The 21,597-nt window shown below is 36.7% G+C and overlaps 1 protein-coding gene across 1 annotated transcript in view; it reads left to right on the plus strand.

Annotated features, from left to right (window-relative positions):
• The window catches only part of epha8 (eph receptor A8), a 259,838-nt gene that overhangs the window by 232,023 nt on the left and 6,218 nt on the right, over nucleotides 1-21,597 (plus strand). The window contains exons 8-15 of the mRNA XM_088616796.1: nucleotides 840-936; nucleotides 2,540-2,607; nucleotides 3,141-3,266; nucleotides 5,138-5,323; nucleotides 9,677-9,738; nucleotides 18,305-18,514; nucleotides 19,765-19,914; nucleotides 20,603-20,793. Coding sequence (XP_088472922.1) covers nucleotides 840-936; nucleotides 2,540-2,607; nucleotides 3,141-3,266; nucleotides 5,138-5,323; nucleotides 9,677-9,738; nucleotides 18,305-18,514; nucleotides 19,765-19,914; nucleotides 20,603-20,793 — 1,090 coding nt within the window. The remainder of the gene's footprint in view (nucleotides 1-839; nucleotides 937-2,539; nucleotides 2,608-3,140; nucleotides 3,267-5,137; nucleotides 5,324-9,676; nucleotides 9,739-18,304; nucleotides 18,515-19,764; nucleotides 19,915-20,602; nucleotides 20,794-21,597) is intronic.

The raw sequence follows: 21,597 nt of genomic DNA on the forward strand, positions 1-21,597 counted from the left end.
TGTAACGTCATAGGTGATAAATATTTTTTAAAATTTTGCTGCTCAAAGATCAAATTCAAAGTATTTTCCTACTTTTCAAGAAAATATGTCAAAGGTAATAATGATAAAAAATGCTTTATATTTAATAAAATATAGATTTTTACCAGAAATAGCAGTAGAAAGTGTAGTTCTCAGTAACAATGAACATTAAAAAAGTGGAATGTGGATTAATCAATAAGGCACTCACTCAGAAGCTATGTCATTAGCTGGCTGAAGATAGAATTCCCTAATACAGTATGTGATGCTCCATTACCCAAATACTGTACCACATCAGAGTGTGTAGGATTCACACTGGTCAGACTTGGGACCTCCTGGGTACCTAAAGCCAAAGTACTGCGATCAGGGAGAGGAGTGCTGCTCCTCCAATCCATTCTAACTCTCTTATAAGGCTCTGTGTAGCACATTGGAGAACCACATACTGTATATAGGTTCTTATGTTCACTGTGCATTGCAAGGGAATTAGCTTCAAAGTAATTTCAAACTTGGTGATGCAAAATCATTAAAACCTTCAAATTGAAGACTAAATACCAATAAAAGAAATAGAAGCTAAAGTAGATATAATAAGAGTATTTTAGTTTAATATTAAACCGATTACATTATTGATTAGTATTGTTTCATATAAAGAAGGCTATTATTTTTATGACTGTATTTGAAATCTCTGCTGGGTCTTTTAAAGTACAGCTGCACCATAAAGGACTTGTGTGATGATTTTTTTTTTCAGTCCTAAAAGAAGGGAAAAATGTTTTTAGTCTGGTAGTGATTTATGGATATGGTCTGTCTCATTCTTTATATTTTTGCAGTTCCTCTTCGATATGACACAATGACCATAATCTGGATCTGCATTGCACTCGTCACAGGATTGGTGATGTTCCTAGCTATTCTGATCTGCAAGAAAAGGCAAGATTAGTAAATTTTATCACCAGTCATTCTTGTGTTGTATTGTCATCTTATTGTGTTGAGTGACTCTTCATATGCTGTGGCTCACTGTCCATTGTGTACAAATGTATAGCAGCCAGACCCTGCAATAATACGGCAGTCACAACCACATTTTTAAACCCCTGTTCCTCACATAATACTTTTTTAGTGGATTTCCACCTCATTGTCAAGTGGCCTTTGTTGAACTTGTTATGTTTCTGGAAGTAATTGGCTTGGCAGACAATATAAGCAAACAACATCTACTGTACGATAGGAACTATTTCTTAGATGTTGTTTAAATCTTGGAATACTTGTACAAACGTATTCTTAGATTATACTATTACTGCTATTATTATTGCTGTTATCAACTTATTTATCAAGTTTTAATACACTACCAATCTAAAAAATTTAATTAAGGATTTTTTTATTTTACCAATAAACTATATAAAACACCCCTTTATTGATTTGATGTCTGTAAAATGATTATTTCCATAATTCACTTATTTCTTTCAAAACAAAAGGCTATTATTCATTATATACTGTATAAAGGCTATTATTCATTATATACTGTAAGATATTTAGGTACTGTAGGTAGGTATTTACTTTTTAACTATTAACAATTTCAGATTATTTTTAAGTTTTTGGTGAATTTATTAAAAACTCAAGCTACTTCTGTATATTTATATACTTTACAGTCTCTAACAGTTATAAAAATAATGGGGTGTAAAGTGTTGCCCCATACCAAATATCTGCTCCTCTTCCTTTGCAGTACTCCTGTTATATCATGTATATTTCGAGTTCCCAAATTCATATGACCAGCATAGTATACAACCAAAATGAAACTTCAAATTTAGAATGTTACCAATAAAACAAAAAACACATAGATTTATAAAATAAATCACCTTTAACAGGGACCCAAACACCATTACTTTTTTTATTCTCGTTCAATTTTTTTTTCAGTTTACCTGGGGACATCCTTGGAACATGTAGACAAGCCCTCAATGGAGATTTTGAATATATTAACTCTTCCTTAACTATAGACTATGCATTTATGCCATAGCAAAGCTAGTGATTGGCACCAGCTGGGGTATGTCTTGCTTCTGAATGTTTGTTACAAATCATAATTATCAGCCTTTTCCCTACAGGAATCATACACCTGATCTAGAGACGTTTTTTTTTTTCTGCTGCCTTTTGTGTGGGATTCCTGAAGGGGTCTTTCACAAAATTTACTGGATTCTCTAAGGATTCTTGCAACAAAGTTAGATGACAGATTGCTGAATACTGCCAGCATCCGAGATTTTTTTCATTCTGCTACAGGATCCTTGAAGGCGTGGTTTTTTGTGGGACATAAAATTATCAAGATGCCTTTCAGGTTTAATTAACTGGAATGCCCAAAGCAATAAGAGAAACTGAAACTAAAGGCCTTGTGCTGTCTTAAGAAGGTGTACTGTATGTTCTTCACATACTGTATTATTAAGTTAAGAAAAAGTGTCATATTCAAAAGTACTCATATTCCACAGTAAGGAGAATGAGCAAAATTATATGTTTTTCTGAAGCTTTCTGCTTTTTATCATGTATATTCCAGGCACTGTGGCTATAGTAAAGCATTCCAGGAGCCCGATGAGGAAAAGATGCATTACCAGAATGGGCACAGTGGGTATTTCATTGTTCGTTACCACTTTCAACTTCATCTCCCTTGACAACACTGACCCATAAATTTCAAAGATATTCTTGCAGATAAACAACCCTTTGAGTCTCTTTACTTAAGCTTTTCACTGGGAAAGGGACATTTTTCTTCTTTATATCAGATCATAACTGTCCTATGGAAAAAATAATATAAGAGCATATAACCATAGTATTTTTTGTAGAAACTGTAGTTTTAGATTTAAGGTTTTTAATACAAAAACTACAATGCTTGTAATTAAGACTCTGTAGTAGATGCAGTGTAATCAATACCTACTGTATATGAGAAGTTTTAACAATTACAGTCAACACTGTTCAGGCTAAGCTTACAGTTTAGTGAAAATGTTTAGAGTACTTCTTATTACTGCTCACTGCAGCTGCCTGTATTGCTATACTGTATCTAACTAAGCTACAGTATGTTGCATGACATATTTAAAGCACTAGCATGAGCTTATCATTCAAAGTCTAGGTCAAGTCACTGTTTTTGTTTTCCCATTCAACAGTTACCTTCCCAGAACCCAGGTTCTATATTGATCCCCACACTTATGAAGACCCGTGTCAAGCTGTCCACGAGTTTGCTAGGGAAATCGAAGCATCTAGAATAAAAATTGAAAAAATCATTGGCTCAGGTAAGTCTTGTGGCAAATAGCAGCACATTCTACATGAAGATCTGAGACAACTACAGTGTTTCATTTTGCAACAGAGCAGATCACTTCAACAACACAGCTGTTTTTTACAAACTGCCATCAATGTCCTGCAAAAAGGCATTCAGGTTCCATCATTTTCACTGTGTGTGTGGATCACAATTTTATTTAGGAAAACCCTATTATTTCACAGAAGTTTGTGAGGAAGTGAAATTTTAATCTTGCACTTCCTTTCTCCTACATATAAATACTCGCTGGCAACCCACAACTCTGTGAGCATCTTTTTTTTGCACCCCTCCCTTCAACCCAACTTCACCCGTGCAGCTGCCTCCCTGGTTCACTCCTCATGATTTAAAGGAGTTTTTTGAGAGCCCTGAGTTTTGTCCAGCACTGTCATTTCCTCAATCAGACTAGTTAAAATATTAAGTATGCTATTGCATCATATTTGTCAGCTTGTTTAATTGTTTTTAAAAATTGACCAATTTATTGAAAGCATTGTATTAGTAGGAAAAGGCTAAGCAACTGAAGGCCTGTGCTTGGAAGGGAGGTTGCCTGCTATAACCCAAAGATCACTCATTCAAATATGGGCTAAGTCACTCATTGACTGTGAGCAGGATTTTCCAGTCATATAGTTTTGCTAAGCACTGCTGGGTCACAGTAGGGTTTTTAAATGGCAACAATGTCCTCTTTATGATACATCTAAATGACCCTGTGCTTTTCTAAGAACCTATGGGATTTACTGTTATTACTGACCAACTGCACCATACCACCGACCGTATAATGTATGTTAGCTGTACTCACTACACTGTTGGTTTGCCTTGTGAATATACTGTAAGATGTACTGTACATGGTACTGTACATGCTGCAGAGCACTGGATTTTAGCCATATCCCTGTGTTTACCCTATATCATCTCATAATCAATTAATCTAACTGAACTCCAGATGATAAAACGTTTTACCAGACATTAAGAACTTGCATAGAGATAGTAAGTAGTATTAACTCTGAAACAATTTCTGAAGCAAAGTGTTTCATGCCTACCTTCATTTGAGTGTGTGGAATGTACATTCTTTGGTGTGTTCATTGGCAAAGTCACAATACTGTAGCACAGTGCCATTTCCATCTCTGTTCATCTTAAATTGGTCACCTACTCTGAGTTGTTCAGACAGAAATAAGGCAACATCCACTTCTTAGGCAAGTTGTGGGGAGAATGTACAGGATACTGTATACTGTAGTTGTAGTTGGATTTGATCAATTTCATTTCAATAGCAAACTTGAAGCTATGCCTAATCATCCAAGAGGTTCAATTAAACAAGAGATTTCCAACCCTGATCTGGGAATGCCCAAATCCAGGTAGTTCTAAAGGTTACCTGTGTTTAATGATTGGGAAGATTTGTGAGTTATAAATCAATTAAACAAGTAATCTGTTCACTTAAGATAAAAGATCTTTATGGGCCTAAGTGTAATTTTGTACTTTTTGGTCCAATCTCTGAATGACCCATTTTAACAATTTCTGAATTGATCACAATGAAACTATTCCATGTCTCTAAAAATTAGTGATTTAATGGTGACCAACAAAAGCTGCTGGATTGGATCTTTGCAGCACCAGGGTTAGTGACACTGAAACGTCTGCTACTGCATGAAAGTTGTAGATGTGAGCAAAGTTAATTAATAATTAGTAAGTATAAAAATAAATCAAATTTTAAAAATGGAGGTTGCATTGGCTTAGTCTCCTGTAAAATAGTGAGTAACAACAACTTGCACCATGGTGAGCAAAGCTGAATTACAAATTTCAGACTTGAGAAATTCGGTAAGGTTCAGGCTTGTCACCGAATCCTGTTTTTTGTGTGTTTCCCAGGGGAGTTTGGAGAGGTTTGCTATGGCCGCATGAAACTTCCAGGGAAGAGGGAGATCCCAGTAGCTCTCAAGACACTGAAGTCAGGATACACGGAGAAGCAGCGCCGTGATTTTCTAAGCGAGGCCAGCATCATGGCGCAGTTCGATCACCCCAATATTATCCGCTTAGAAGGAGTAGTTACCAGAAGTAAGACATTTTGTAGTAAATTACAAGAGTTTTTAGAAGACTATTTTTTTAGGTTTTTGGTCATCTGAAGCACAATATACTGAGAGGCATTAAACCCACAACAAGCGTGTATTGGAACCAATAGCGTTTGTTGTAAATTTAATGCATCACAGTATATTAATACCAGTGGTATGTCAGGCTGACTTTGTGCATCAATATTCCATCACTGCAGACTGTGCATTCTGATGATTTCTAGACAAACCATTTCTGTCTCACCTGCTGCTGAAGATATCAAGGAAACTCATGTCCACACTGATGTTTTTTGTGAGAATCCAATGATTTTTGGGACATCCTAATTGGATCTTTTTAAATGTGTTTTTGTACTCCATTCCTGCTCTCTGTACTGCAGAAAGAAGAGTGAGGAAAATTAATTATTCTCAATATGTTCACAAGCTGTGAAATAGTTAATCTGACCAAATAGAAAGACCATATTTCCCCAGAAAAAAACATTTCCCTAGAAAGGTAAGGAAAATGTAATTCCAGACACAGACATTAAAACAGCTTAATACTGTACCTAATGTGAAATGCTCTGAAACACATTGTTGAATGTTGGATATGTAAGAAATCACAACTACCCACAAAAAGAAAATTATAACTCATTCTAATGATTTTGTGCAAGCATTGATTGAGTTTGGGTGAAAGGTGTTTTTTAACGTGTCATAATTTCACATACTGTTCAGCTTTTTGAGAAAGAAAGCATTGCAAAGAAAGGTTTTACTGTCTATGTTTGTTCTTTTGGTGGTCTTTTTAAAGAGGACTTGTCTTTCTCTTTAGACCATATACAGTATGTCTTTCCTTGCTTGTCTAAAATGATAATTGTACAGTATATGGGATAGAGAACTTCTGATAGAGAAGCTGGACGATAGTCCTGATTGCAATATGTAATAACTCTATAGACCTAATATGGCATCAAATCTATATAAAATGTTAATATATATAGTGTATGAAACACCATAAGACTGTACCTAACCCTTACAGACACAGGATGGAGGGTCCTATGATAATTAGCTACTAGGGGTAGGAAATGGAAGAGTGAGCAAGCACAGAAGTGGAGAGTATGCATCTCTGTGCCTCTCCAACACACTGAGCAAGAGAAAAATGAGGAGAGAGCACCTGAATGCAAGACCCATCTGAAAGGGAAATAGAAAGGGTTCCATAGTGAGTGTACTTATGCCCTGAACTCTAGGGAAAGAAAAAAATGGAGATAAACAGATTCCTTTAAAAGGCCTGAAAGATAGATCAGTGGCACCACAGGAGGTTATTCAGAGCCATTAGGAGTGTTTCATGTGGGTAAGTCCCTCAGCCACGATACCCAGAGCTTGAGATCTTCTCCAGCATGTACTGTATTGCAGAGTGGAGATGTAATTAAAAAAGAAAGACGAGCCAGGGCATCCCTATTGAGACTGCAAGTCCTTGGGTGACCATCCTCATTAGAAATATTTGTTAGAATGGTAAGCCCTCTGTTTCTTTAATAAGCAGAAGAGAAAGATGAATTGCATAAGGGGGTTATGATTATAGAGTTCTAGGATTTCTAATGAGCACTGTGTTGTAATTAAACACACTTTTAGGGGACCATGATGCTATCTAAAGTGTCTAGGGGGAGCACAAGTACACATTGAACCTGGAAGTATATATTGAGACCCAAGACTGGGTCAGTGTTCAGGTGGGCACAAAGATATAAAAGTTTCAAAATGTAAGAGACAATGATCTCAAAACATCCCACAGCTGTATACCTGGTCAATGATGTCTGGCTTGTGTTAATGCCCACTAACATTGCTTTCTTCTGTTTTATATCCTCAGTGCTTTGGTTGCTTTGTTCATATTTTGTTCGTTTTCGTCTATTTTCAAAATGTGATCAAAATGTGTTTTAGAAATGCAAATAGTTTATATAAAGTTTAATATTGCAAGTCATTGAAAGATCAGCTAGAATGAAAGTCAGAGGTCACAGAATGTGCCTTAGACCAGGATTCAGAAACTGCTGTAAATTCCTCATAAATATGACACATATATTTAAATGTGAATATCTGGAATACTACAATATCCAGTATTTACTGGGGTTATAATTAGCATAATATCAGACAAAATACATATTTTTAAGAAATGATGCTCCTAAGTGTGAAAAAGTGTGTATTACTAAAAGGGTTACATCATTAGATTTATTCTGATTTTGTCAATAATTGTTTGGGCTGATCAAAAGGTCTAAAAGCTGAACAAATGTGCTTACATCTTGTAAATGGTTAGTGAAGTGTTTTAACTAGCAGAGGATAAAATCTAGTTCACAATACAGATGACTACAACTAAATAATACATTAAGAATGTAAATACAGAATATTTATAACTTTTAGCATAGTGAGAATTGAGCAACAATATCTAAGTAGCAAATACATATGAGTCTTACATGTTTATTTCCATTTGGAGAAACTGAAGAACACATTGTCTCACACTGTGTGTGTACAATAAACATCTTAACCTTCTCTGATTAATGAAAAACAGTAAGTAAAGACAAAAAGACTGTTTTAAGCAATGTGGCCTTATACAGCATGATCCATGAACTTTGTTTACAGAATATAGAATAATTCTAAAAACATTTATACAGGAGGCCAACTGTAGAAATGGATCAGCAAAAATAAATGCTCTGTTCATCAGTGACTGTGCTGAGAAGGTTCATTCAGAAGCAGAGCTCTTCTGCTGTTTGCGGGATTCAGGAACTGTACCCCTTCCAGAGTCAGTGCCTCTGATGCACTGCAGGTTGCCACAGTGCTTCAGCAAGTGCAATGCTGTACACATTTAACATTGCCATAGTGTAGCCCTGAACATGAAATCAAATGCGCACATATTTACAAAGTCCTTGTACATGCAAACAAAAGCATCAGAGCACAGCCAAAACTCTGCTCTTCTGCATTTAGCTGCATTTGCATTCACTTTTGAAAGTGATTATAGAACTTTTCATGGCAACCAATACTCTCTCCAGTTTCTGTTATGGGCAAGAGGTTTGAAACCTTAATAATCTCAACAATGTTCAGATGTGTATTATTGCATTACATTTTAAAGCACATTACAATTTCTAATAACTAAAAAGGCACTACTTTTCTTTTAAGGGAAGTTTTTTTTAAGAGGTAAATATATTGCTTAACACTTTGCAGGAGTTTCATGGAGTGGCTCCTGAATAAATACATATTGACAAGAAGTGGTTTGTTTCATTGATAGAATATGCCTACAGATGAGAAATATCCAGCAACGAGCAGAAGATTTACCTTATTAACAAAAGATTTACATTGTTTGGAAAGCATTAAAAGCCAAGCTGTTTAGTAATCCTGAACAGTCAAGTGCAGCACTGAGGTCAGACTGAAAAATAAAGGAAGAAACAAACATGACGGTACAGAAAGGCAACTGTCCAAAGCAGGGGTCTCAACAGCAAATAGTGTGTATCCTGAAGGTTATACATCGAATTTTAATATGGTCAGAATTCTAAATGAGCAATTAACTGGAGTTAAATTTAAGACTCAGAACTGTGATGTTTCCTCAGAACCATGATGGCAGGCTCTTCTAATACACAATCATTCTGTAACATTGTTACAGATCTGCTGATCTCAGAAGCTCAACAAGGCTAGCTCTGGTCAATACTGGGACATGAGACTATAAGTATGTCGAGTAGTAAACACTGTAACTACTGTAGTGCTCATGTAAAGTTCATGATAGTAGAGGAATAAACCCTGGAGTCCTGGCTAAATAGCTTTAGGATTCTACAGTCTGGTCTTTCTAAAGTGCCCTATGCTGACAGCTGGGTGCTAAATTTTAAAAGTGGATGAAGTATTTTCCCTCCTAAATGTAAAATACTTGGGAGTTCTTGAGAATACAGAGCATAGTAATTACTACTACTATTAAACATATTAAACTGTTTTGGATTGTTAATATGTTTATTATTATATTAAGATTTAGTTTGTCTCATTATTAAGACTTTTAGGGTAGTCCAGGGCCCACTAGCCATGAATCAGAAGCACCAGTTTTTATGCTAACTGATCTTGAGAGGCATAGGAAAATATACTCCCTTCTTCTATAAGCCTTTAATGAGCCTGTAGGAAATGAGTCGAATGTGCTCTCTACATGACAACCCAACCCTGAAGTTTAACCATGCATAGCGGATTTTTATTTATTTTTTCCTCCTGACTTGATAATTTTGAACTTGAATGTGCTCAGTCTTGTCTACAGTGAATAACAAGGTCAAAGGAAAACCTCTTAGAAAATTATGTATCTGCTGTGTCCACCAGCAGGGACCTGATTACATTGTGAGATCTAATGTGCTGTCTCCCACAGGCAAACCAGTCATGATCATAACGGAGTACATGGAGAACGGCTCTCTGGATTCATTCCTCAGGGTAGGTGCAGCTATCCTCTCATATTCACCATTGTAAGACAAAAAGGGGTCAGGAGAAATGCCTACAGGTGATCATTACAGAGCACTTTGCTTTCAATAAAATTGGTGTTTCACAGTGTTCACACAGAACACTTGAAGTGCCTGCAGTTGTTTTTAAAACACTGTTATCAGTAAAAGCATCTTCGTAAGCAAATGTCAGGAAGCAAATGTCAGGAAGATGCAAGGCTAGGTGAGGGTTTCCCTGTTGGCTCCACTCCACTTCTAAACAAAATCTTCAATGTCACTGATCAGAAATCTTCAGATTAAGTAATAGGAATAAAAAGTGATCTTTAAAAGTATGTTGCTTATCACTTTCAAATCCATCAGTCTAGGGTTGTGCAACAATGAAACTTCTAAACTGTTGCATGTGTTTGTTCTAGCTGATAATTATGGAAGTTATCCATATCATCTGGGTCAGTTACACAATTAAGAATTAAATCAACAATCAGTTAGTTATCAGACTCAATGTCTGATAGTTGGCCAATCCTACCCAGGGCTCAAAGCAACAGTGATCTGGTCACCTCTTTCTCTTTTAAACATTTCATGAATCTTGTTTGTTAATTGCAAGGTAAAATCTGCTTCTGTTTCCATTCACACACAAATGTATTTAAATGTGTTATTTTTTTCCAAAGGCTTTTTTCCAAAGGCTTTATTCTCTATTTTAAAAAGGTCAGAAATGACACTAAAAGTAAACCTTATGGCAAACTATTTACTGAATTGATTGTTAATGGCTTGATTGCAGACTTTCTTACTGTATGTTCTTACTTGTTATTGCTTCCCTCCCTGTACTGTTAGTGAAGACTTCAATGAGTTTTTCTCCTGCTTTTTGTAAACAAGTCAAAGAGTGGACTAGAAAGCCCAGTGTACACACAAAGGCATGTTAAACTTACACTTATGTTACATTTTTAGCTATAGTGATGTTTATGTTAAATTATCACTTTCTTTATTAAAATCCTGGAGAGTTTTTTTTTTGCAACAGTGGAGCTTAATTTGACTCAGTACTGAAAGTGCCACCACTATATTGTAGCAGTCTATTTGAAGCATAGCCTGATGAGGTTGTATAGGCAGTTTTGGATTCTGTACTTCTGCAGTGGCAGTAAAATCAGCAGCTTCAAGCCACAGCTTGTACATCAAAATTCTGCTGTGCATTTGGAAATGGCACTCTTACACACTTGTTTTACATTGCCTTGAATGACTCCTAATGTTTTATTAATAAAGTGCTGTTCTAAGATGACACACCAAGGTAATAAGATATAACGCCGCCAGCAGAAGCTGTTAAAATTACTTTCCTTGTGTGACAGAAACCATGGCTGGCCCTGGCTTGCCCTTTCTCTGTTCAAAACTGAGAGGCACTCAGTTTCAGCTTCTCTATATCCTGTAACACAAGTTTGCATTCCTCCAACCTTATGAGAACGACTTTCCATTACTACCCCTGCAATTAATCTGGTTAGAATTACTAGCGAACAAAGGAGCAAGGAAAAGCATGGTTTATCTTGTGTCATTAAATAAAATCATTTAAAAATAATTTGTAACTGTAAATTTATCATTTCTAACTTTTTTATTTACTATTACATTTTGTATATTCTCATATGAAGTGTAAGCTACTCCTCCAACCATTTGGAAGGATGTCAAAAGGGAAGGAAGAGAGGCAGAGAAGTAATGAATGGTTGCACTAATATAAGTTTGGGATTGTTAGCCAATCAAAAAAGGCCCTAGGTGCCTTTTTGCACATCTGGTGACAGGATAACAAAGAATAGCACTAGTCAGAGCTTTTTTTAAAGAGTATGTAGCAAGCAGGGCTTTGAAGAATATAGCTTTATAAATTACATATTGCTGATATGTTTCTGTAGTTTCTCTTTTATTTTTCACTGTTTATTCATTCTCTTTATTTATGCAGTTCCCTGCACTCATTTTAAAGATGCCAGTTTACATTGCAGACTGTTTGACATCACCAGATACAGGCTTCTAAAGCAATGGGGAGATGGGTTTCTCCATCATCTGCAAGGGATGTCAGAGAATCACAAATGTCAAAGACATACAGTACAGGACCCCTTCACCAATTTTTTTAATTGTACATTTAATTGAATTTAACAAGTTAAATCTTGTTACAACGTCAAATGACATTTATCATACATGCAGAATGTTATATACATTTAGCAAGAACTTTCATTATAAACACAAGATGTGTAAAAGGAACATCTACAACATTTCATCAAACACTCCTGATATGGATCTATAAATGTGAGGAGAGCAAAAAAGGTCAACATGAAGTATGGGATATAGTGAAAATACTGAAATCAAAATAAAAGAAAGTTATTTTAGGAGTACACAAAGCATCGGTTAGACCTCTTTTTGAATGTTGTGAACAATTTTGGTTGCCATATTAAAAAAGGACACTGCTGTGCTGTGATCAATTCAAAGAAAGGGAACAGCAATATTACAGCCTTGTTGTCTGATCATGTCAGATTTTAAAAGCTAAGCAAGGATGGGCCTGGTCACTGCAGATATGAGAGAACACTAAGGACAACCAGATTGCTATTCTAAGTGATGTTACTATACCAGTCCAACACTCTTGCCTCTGGTCAAGATTTCCCAAACCCTCAGTGTGTTCCAGTATGGTGACAGAGCACATTGTGCTGCACTTTAGATAGAACATTAGACTGAGCATCTAACTCCTAGATCATCATAGATACCTTGATACTGTTTGCAGTGCTAAGGAACCTGGTGTTCTGGTCAATTTCCATACCAGGCTTGTTCATTTAGGCCTTACCTAATTCCTCCCTTACTTCACTCGGCAAAGTATAACGTGGCTTCTGGTGTAGAATGGTAAATGCTGAAGAAGCGGGAGATACTGCATTTCAGTGATGGATGAAGTGGATTCTTTCCTGTATGTAAAGCTTCTTTGGATTAAAAACACTATGTAAACATATCTTCCCATTTTCTAACTGCTTCATCCAATTCTGGGTCACATGAGAGCCTAACCCTATCTTGACAAGCAAAAGGCTGAGGGCATTCTGGATGCAATGCCAGTCCTTGGCAGAGCACACACAGACACACACCAGGGCCAATTATACCAAGTAAAACTTGACTCTTTGCACGTACAGGTGGATAGCACCAAGGCATGGAACTGAAACCAGGGCTTTAGCACTACAGAGCAGCACTGCTAACCACTGCACCACCATGTCACCCTATACAAACACAAATTAGCAGTAGCATGTAGCAGCAGTGGTGTAAGGTTAATCCTTTACCTTAAAGAAACGTCATATATAGACCTTTTTTCCTAAGCTTTACGCAAAGGACTCTAAAGGAGCACTCTATACAAGCAACAAGTATTATTCGAGTGGAAATGTCAAATTAGGAGGCACTTTTCCTGTGAACAAAGATTCATTGGATTCTTTAAAAGATTCCTTCAGACCCTTTACACAATAGATGGATAATATCTGGATGAATATGATACAAGCAACTCAAGGAGCAAGAGCGACTGTTCTGTCATTTGTAACTTTTCTGTTGCTGTCATACATTTTCAAAACTTAGTAAAATTTAACTAATTAAAACACAATTCACAATAGTTATTGTAAATTCAAGAAACATGTTAGTTTAACTGTAGTAGTAAGAATTTGCATCGCAGAATGACATTTGTGATCCTGAATCCTACTGCTGTGAAGAGTAGTAGATGCTAACTATTCCCTGAATAAGAGAACACATTCAACTAATTTAATATTTGGATTTAGGAAAAAAATATAAGAGCTGAAATGGAATATACCTATATGGAAATTTATGTTACACAAAAACAAGAACAATTGATATCCTAACAATTCTTTATAAATGTGACTTTGAATTTTTGAGAATAGTGCCCAGGAGTTTTTCAAGGTTAGTGATGAAAAAATAATAATCTTTAAAATGTGTTTATAATGAGAAGGAGAGACACGTAACAGTATTCTCATAAAATAATAGAGGGAAGGTTTATTATTTTTTATAATTAACCTCAAACCAGCCTCAGGTCTGTTATTCATCTTTTAAGATCTTCATATTTTTCCAATAAAGAACAAATTACCAGCTCCTGTTCTTTAATGAAAAGATGACACAATTCTCTTTAAAACAAAGTAGAAACTATCCAGTAGTTCATTATAACACAAACAAGCAATACAATGAGAATGTTTTAGTTGTACTTGAAACGTTGAAATTAGGATGAAAAACAAACAACAGGGAGCAAAGAAATGCAAGGCCATCTGATTTTAATTGAAGTGTTAAGAGAACAACATTTGGATGATACCAAGAGCAAATTAGGAGCATAAGTAATCAGCAGAACCCAAAAAAGCAGGACTGCAATACCGTGCAAGATCAGATAATTAGTTTTTAAAGCTTAATTTAACCTTCGTTCTTTAGAGACAGGGAAAAAGTACTAAATATAAAAACTGTGAGGTAGAATTTCACAAAGATTTTGACTTATTTTTCTGAAGTCTTAATTTGAAAGATCTCTCATTTAATGTGCCAAAAAGCCAAACATTTCACCTGTGGCACACATTTTGCTTAAAAATATTGTGAGGTTTTCAGACAGTCTGAATACAGAAAGAAAGTAAATACATAGGAAGTAAAATATAAGAATATATATATATATTATATATGTATACAAATATAAAATATAAATATAACAAAGTAAAATATAAACTATACATAAGTTTGTAGGATGCATAGTCCTAGATAGAAACTTTTTGCATTATCTGCTGTTGTGATTTGCTGTTGATGTTCTGAACGTCTACCTTTTTTACTTATTCTTCATGGGGAAATTGCTCCAGGTTTAATAAGGACTATAATCTTCAAGTCGTGCATTACATTTTCGATTGGATTTAAGTCAGGACTTAAACTTCCCAGTCCCTGCTAAAATAGAAATATCTCCATGGCATGCTTGAGAATTGGAATGGTGCTGACTGGGCTATGTGCTGCGTTGGAATGCAGATGTAACACTTTACATTTAGATCAAAATTCGGTCTTTGTTTCGCCTGGCTATAAAACACTCAGCTAGGAGTCTGCAGTGTATCTCATAACAGATTTAAGATAAGTCATTTCCAGTAATGGCCTCTTTCTTGTCACATACTCATGAAGGCCAAGTTGGATATTGTTCAGTGCATGAAAACTGAATCCCATCTCAAATACAGAACTTTGTGAATCTTTCGTGTGACACCCCAAACCTGCCTGGCCAGGTTTTTTTTGTGGAATACCTGATCTGGTTAGTGTCTGGATAGTATAATGCATCCTTCGCTTCTCAACGATGGACATCACTGTGTCTTTAAATTTTGTAGTATCTGTGCCTCTCTCCTATTTTAGCCCTAAGTTGTTTCAAAATTCATAGCTGCTTTTTTGGACCATTATCAATCAATCAATCAAAGTTTATTAATCAAATGCAGAGCATTACAGCATGCAGCAGTAGTTGCTGGCAATTAAATATCTTTTCTACTAGCTCACCGGGGGGGTTACATTTAATTAAGGTTTCAAAATAAGGTTACATAATAATAGAAAATAATGCAATAGAAATTGAATAAAATAAACTCAGACAAAACTCAATATAAATAAAGCTCCTATGTGTCCAGGGTGTATGCAGTATATTATGTCCAAGTAGTGCAGTATGCTGAATACAATGAAAACTGTATGTCCATGTAGCTATTACAGGTGATTTGCTGAAGGATCTGCGGGTTTAGCTGTCTTATTGCCTGGAGGTAGAAGCTGTTCTGTAATCTGTTGGACTTTGACCAAATGCTACTGTACCATTCACAGGACGGTAGGAGAGAAAACAGTTTGTGACTGGGATGACTGGGATCCTTGAGAATGGACCTGGACTTCTTAAGACATCTAGCTGAGTAGATATCCTGGATGTTTGGTCCTGTAGCTCACAGCCTCTAATGAGCTGCGCTGACTTCACCACCCTCTGCAGTACTTTGCGATCCCGGGTGGAGCAGTTCCCATACTAGTCAGGATACTCTCAACAGACTCTTCACCATCTGTGATCAGGCCGATGACTGTTGTATCGTCCACAAACTTAATGATGGAAATTGAGTTATGTCTGGCGACACAATCATGGGTAAATAAGGAGTAGAGGACAGGGCTAAGCACACAGCCTTGAGGGGCTCTAGTGTTTAGTGTCAGGGTAGAGGATATGTTGGTGCCCACCCTCACCACCTGGGGACTTTCCATCAAGAAGTCCAGGACCCAGTTACAGAGGGAGGTGTTCAGTCCCAGGTCCTGGAGCTTGATGACAAGCTTTGAGGGCACTATGGTATTGAATGCTGAGCTGTAATCAACAAAAAGCATTCCCACATATGTTCGTTTCTTATCCAGGTGTGAGAGGGCAGTATGGAGGGCAGTGGCTATAGCATCCTCTGTTGACCTGTTCTGGCAATACGCAAATTGCCATGGGTCTAGGGTGTCAGGCAGTGAGGAGGTGATGTATGCTTTGACCAACTGCTCAAAGCACTTCATGATTGATGTGAGTGCAACGGGGCGGTAGTCATTCAGACAACTGACACTGAGTTTCTTAGGAACTTGAACTTTATGAACTTGAACTTTATTGCCATATGTAACCGGTACATGTACTGGTACAATGGAATTCTTACTTACAGAAAGTCTCTCGATTGTTAAAACAATTGTAAAAACACAAAGTGCAGACAGTGCATCAAGACAATATACAAACAAACAGTAGACAATGTACAAGTAAACAAGTAAACAGTTTGAATGTAAACAATACAGATGTGTAAACAATGAGTGGTGATGTGCAATAAATAAGAAATCATGAGGTAGATGGTGTAGGTATGGTCCGAGGGGCATGGCTAAATGTGTTCTCCAATCGCACTGCTTGTGGATGTAAGCTATTGAAGAATCTAGTGGTAAGTGTCCGTATGCTCTTATATCTCTTGCCTGAGGGCAGTGGGGTGAAGAGCTCATGCCCGGGGTGGTGACTGTCCTCTGTGATGGCCAGAATTCTACCACGACATCGGTCCGCATAAAGCTGTTTAATCTCGGTGAGACCACAGACGATGATCTTCTGGGCCATATTGAACATTCTCTGCAGTGCCTTTCTTTCTCGAGAAGAGGTGTTGCCGTACCACACGGTGATCCCGTTGGTGAGGATGCTCTCGATGGTGCAGTGGTAGAAGTTCACCAACACAGGTACTGGCATCCCCCATCGCTTGAGGCACCTCAAGAAATAAAGGCACTGCTGAGCCTTTTTCATGATAGAGTCAGTGTTCACAGTCCAGGTTAGATCTTTAGAGATGTGAATTCCCAAAAACCTAAAGCTGGTGACTGTTTCCACTTCCATTCCATCAATAATGAGTCCAAGGTTGTACTCCCTGTTCACTCACAACTGCACAGCAAGACACAACAACATTCACATCATTAAGTTTACAGATGACACCACTATAATAGGACTGATCAGTGATGATGACGAGTCCACTTATAGGGATGAAGTCGTACAGCTGCTTAGGTGGTGTCATAGCAATAACCTCGACTTGAATGTTAATAAAACGAAAGAGCTAATAGTGGACTTTTGGAGACACAGTCTCACAGCCCACTCAGTATTGATGGAATGGAAGTGGAACAGGGACAATGGTGGTTTTCTTAATGCAGGAAGGAACTATAGACTGAGCTAGAGAAAGATTGAATACTGTATGTCCGAGAAGACGTCTGCCAGCTGGTCTGCACATGCCTTCATAACATGGCCAGGGATAGCATCTGGGCCAGGGGCCTTGCGTGGATTGGTCTTTTTAAAAACTTTACACACATCTGCTCTGGATATGATCAGTAGGTTACTGTGTTGGATTTCTGGAATCAAGATGGAAAGTTAAAACTTTGAATGTCTTTATGAACCTGAAATTATCTACAAGTTAAATCACATTAATTACACACAGATGAAAACCTTTTTTTTAATTTTGTGTCTTTTCAATCATTAGTTTACGCTTGAGACGATTTAAGGCTATAGTAGCAAAGGGTTAAATACTTATGAAACTGAGAATATCTGTTTTCATAATGCCTAATATTATGTTCAGATTATTTAAATTCTGTGTATGTTTGTAATTTTTGTATAAATATAATTATAGTGTAATTTATAAGTCAGTCCTTATACTATATGTATATATACATATACTGTATGTCTCATCCATGTTGTATAGTAGTCTGAGGTGACAACAAAATGTGAAAACGTTGCAGAGTGAATGCTTCTGCCAATCACTGAAAATGATTAAGTATAGAACTACATTTGAGGATACATTGACATGCATTTTAGCCATTTAGTTTTCCACATATGCATTTATTTACATTTCCAGATATTTGTTTAGACATATGAATATTTTAGAAAGAAAACTACAGTATTTTCCTCCTACACATGCATTTTTTTGTTTTACTTTAATTTATAAATGTCTATATGTGATCGTGTATTTTCTAGTTTGTCTCAATGTTATTTTTTGAGTTACAGCACAGTATCTTAGCAATGATTTTAATCCCACCATTTTTAAACTGTGGCCTTATGTTTCCCACAGAGACACGATGGTCAGTTCACCATTATCCAGCTCGTTGGCATCCTGCGTGGCATCGCGGCTGGCATGAAGTACCTTTCTGACCTGGGCTACATTCACAGAGACTTGGCTGCCCGTAACATCCTGGTCAACAGCAACCTGGTCTGTAAGGTCTCTGACTTTGGCCTGTCAAGGGTCTTGGAGGATGACCCTGAGGCTGCCTACACCACCAGTGTGAGTTTATCTTCTTGTCCACTCGGCTTTTACAACTCCATCAGCAGGCGTGTACTGCAGGCGAGCCCAGTTAAAATCCTCAGGACACAGGACGCCCCAGAGTGTCAGGACTGTCAACATCCTTTTGGATTTCCATTTATGTATTTTTAATTGCATTTCATAAGATACATTAAAGTCCCATTATTTACCTACAAATGTTAGATGTAAGAGATTTAATAAAAATTAGGATAGACTATAGAATGACCAATTACACACTTCTGAGCAATTGAGCGTAGCCAAGGACTGGCTTTAAGACCTGAGTTACAGGAACACTGATTAAACGTCTTACTCCTCCAGTATAAGGCTGTGCCTTTGTGTTCTGCTCCAGAATGTGTTACTTAAGGAAAAAAATGAAACGAGTCATTATAACTGTTATTAATAAAAATAAGAAAAACTATTCTTTACTTCCTTTTTTTATTTTACATTCATATCTTATGTCCCTTTTGCAAAATATTGTGATTTGCACTTAGAAAACAAAGGCAGGAATATAAATGACACTAAAGATAATACTAAAATCTCTCAACAGCAATGCTGAAATGTAAGCCTTATGGCCTTATGGATAAATGATGAATGTATCTCTGTCATCATTCAAAAGTGCACAGATCTTTCATTTTCTAACCCTGAAGCAATATTTTACAAATGCAACCCAATCTAAAACTGGATTAATACAGAAATACTGATATTGCTTTTTTGGAGGGGTGGGGCAGCAATAACGTTTAATGTGAAGTGAAAGGAGACGTACTGTATTGTTCAGATTTCCGAGTTCTTGTTGGTCTTGTAATTCAGAGGTATAATAAAAAAACTGACACTGATTTTATAACCTGTATATTGATAGTGAGATTTATTTAAACAACTGCAATACTAAGACTAAGAATACTTTGTGGTGGATGCTGCACATTGGTGGTGGTGGAGGGGAGTCCCCATTACCTGTAAAGCGCTTTGAGTGGAGTGTCCAGAAAAGCACTATATAAGTGTAAGCAATTATTATTATTATTATTATTATTATTATTATTATTATTATTATTATTATTATTATTATTATTACTTTGGCGGCATGATGGCGAAGTGGTTCGCAATGATTATGCTCTGACTCTTCCTGTGGACCTGTATTAGAAGAAGCAGTTAGAAAAAGTATTATTATCATTATTAATATGAATAATTATAATAATAATAGGATGACTGTAAATAGACATATAAATTTGTCCTTCCAGGGGGGCAAGATCCCAATTCGCTGGACTGCCCCAGAGGCCATAGCCTACCGGAAATTCTCCTCTGCCAGTGACGTCTGGAGCTATGGAGTAGTCATGTGGGAGATCATGTCCTATGGCGAGAGGCCGTACTGGAACCTGACCAACAGAGATGTGCGTATTGTTGGTCCTCTGCCTATTCTGGTGCTGCACATCACATTTTTCAGCTCTGATCACCGCTTCTTGCTTTTTCTTGGCTGGATCCATGCTTTGTATTGAGCTTTTTCAGTATGTTTTAGAATTAAGAATGCATCAATGAAATCTCTTCAAAGTGTTCATCATTTCCAGGGAAAAATAACTATTTCAAATATTCTGTCTCTATCTGATGTAGCTTTCAACTCTAAGACTACTGCACCAGACTACTGTACCTGCCCTGCTTCTCTGCAGGTTTCCTTCATTTTATATACTGGTCTGAATTTCACCAGTATGATATTCTGATTAAATACTGTGTAGCTAAGTCGCAAAGGCAGCCAGAGATGTCAGAACAGAAGAAAAGCATGGGAATACCTTAGGCATCAAAATTCTGCTGATTCATTGTGCATATCAGCTTGAATTACAGTCAAAAAGAATCGTAGAAAAGAGATGTAGGTTTTCTGTTTGCTAAGCACATCAAAAGAAGGGTCTTTCCTTCAATCTTCAGCTTTTAGGAGCTGCAGAATCTTGTACTAATTATATATGTTCAGCAGAAAACCTAAGATGGCTCACAGTTGTCAGCAAAGGGAGTCTAGTAGTTCTTAATGTTTTTCTGTTTGTTTGTTTGGTTTGTTGTTTTTGGGTTTCTGCTAATACACCATCCTTTCAGGTGATAAAGTCAGTGGAAGAAGGCTACCGGCTGCCAGCCCCAATGGGTTGCCCTGGGGCTCTGCACACACTCATGCTGGACTGCTGGCAGAAAGACCGCAATGAAAGACCCAAGTTCTGCCAAATTGTTGGCGTTCTGGACAAGCTGATTCGAAATCCAGAAAACCTCAAATCACTAGACACTTTGTGCAGGTAAAACCATAGATACATTTGCCCTTTCACTTATTGCTCTCCTTTATTTTTATGGAAAGTTTCTCTGCTGTAGTAGATGTAAATGTGGCATCTCTGTTCCACAATAATTGCTAAAAAAGATAGCTGTGTCAAATCTCCAATTGTATTCTAAGCCATGATTCCTTCACCACTCAAAATATTAACTCTTGGCAACACAGGACATCAGCAATAGCATTTCATCTAATATCTTCCAGACTACTATACTCTGTCAATATTTTAGGTCATACTGGTATATGATTTTTAGAAGCAACTTACAATAGAATGATACTGTTTTACATTAGAACACAGACATATCCGGTGGGAATGGGATTCTAACCTTCTGTGGTCCCTTTGACAGTAGTGCTTTGTACAGTATTTCTACAGCCTCTTAAAAAAATCTGAATAGACATGCTGTTCTGAGTTTCATCTGTCTCACCTCTGAAAAGAGACTTCTTTAATGCTTCTCATCCATTTTTTGTTGTTCTAAACAGTAAATAAGGAGCTGCTTACATGCAGGAGTGAGAATACAGTAAATACATGTAAACATTATACATTAATAAATGTTAATATTATACTTTAATAAATGTTAATATTATACTTTAATAAATGTTTATTAAATAATGAAACACTTTTTGTCTTTATACACAAACAACACGTTATAAAGTTTCACACAAAGCTTTCTTGATGCCAAATGAAAGGACTCATGTGACAAGGACTCTTGCCATTTGTTTTTGATATCACAACAACAGGAGTCTATTTCTCCTCATTAAAAAAATGCTGCAAGTC

This window comes from Lepisosteus platostomus, chromosome 23 (assembly GCF_059453375.1).
Source record: "Lepisosteus platostomus isolate fLepPlt1 chromosome 23, fLepPlt1.hap1, whole genome shotgun sequence".
Lineage (NCBI taxonomy): Eukaryota > Metazoa > Chordata > Actinopteri > Semionotiformes > Lepisosteidae > Lepisosteus > Lepisosteus platostomus.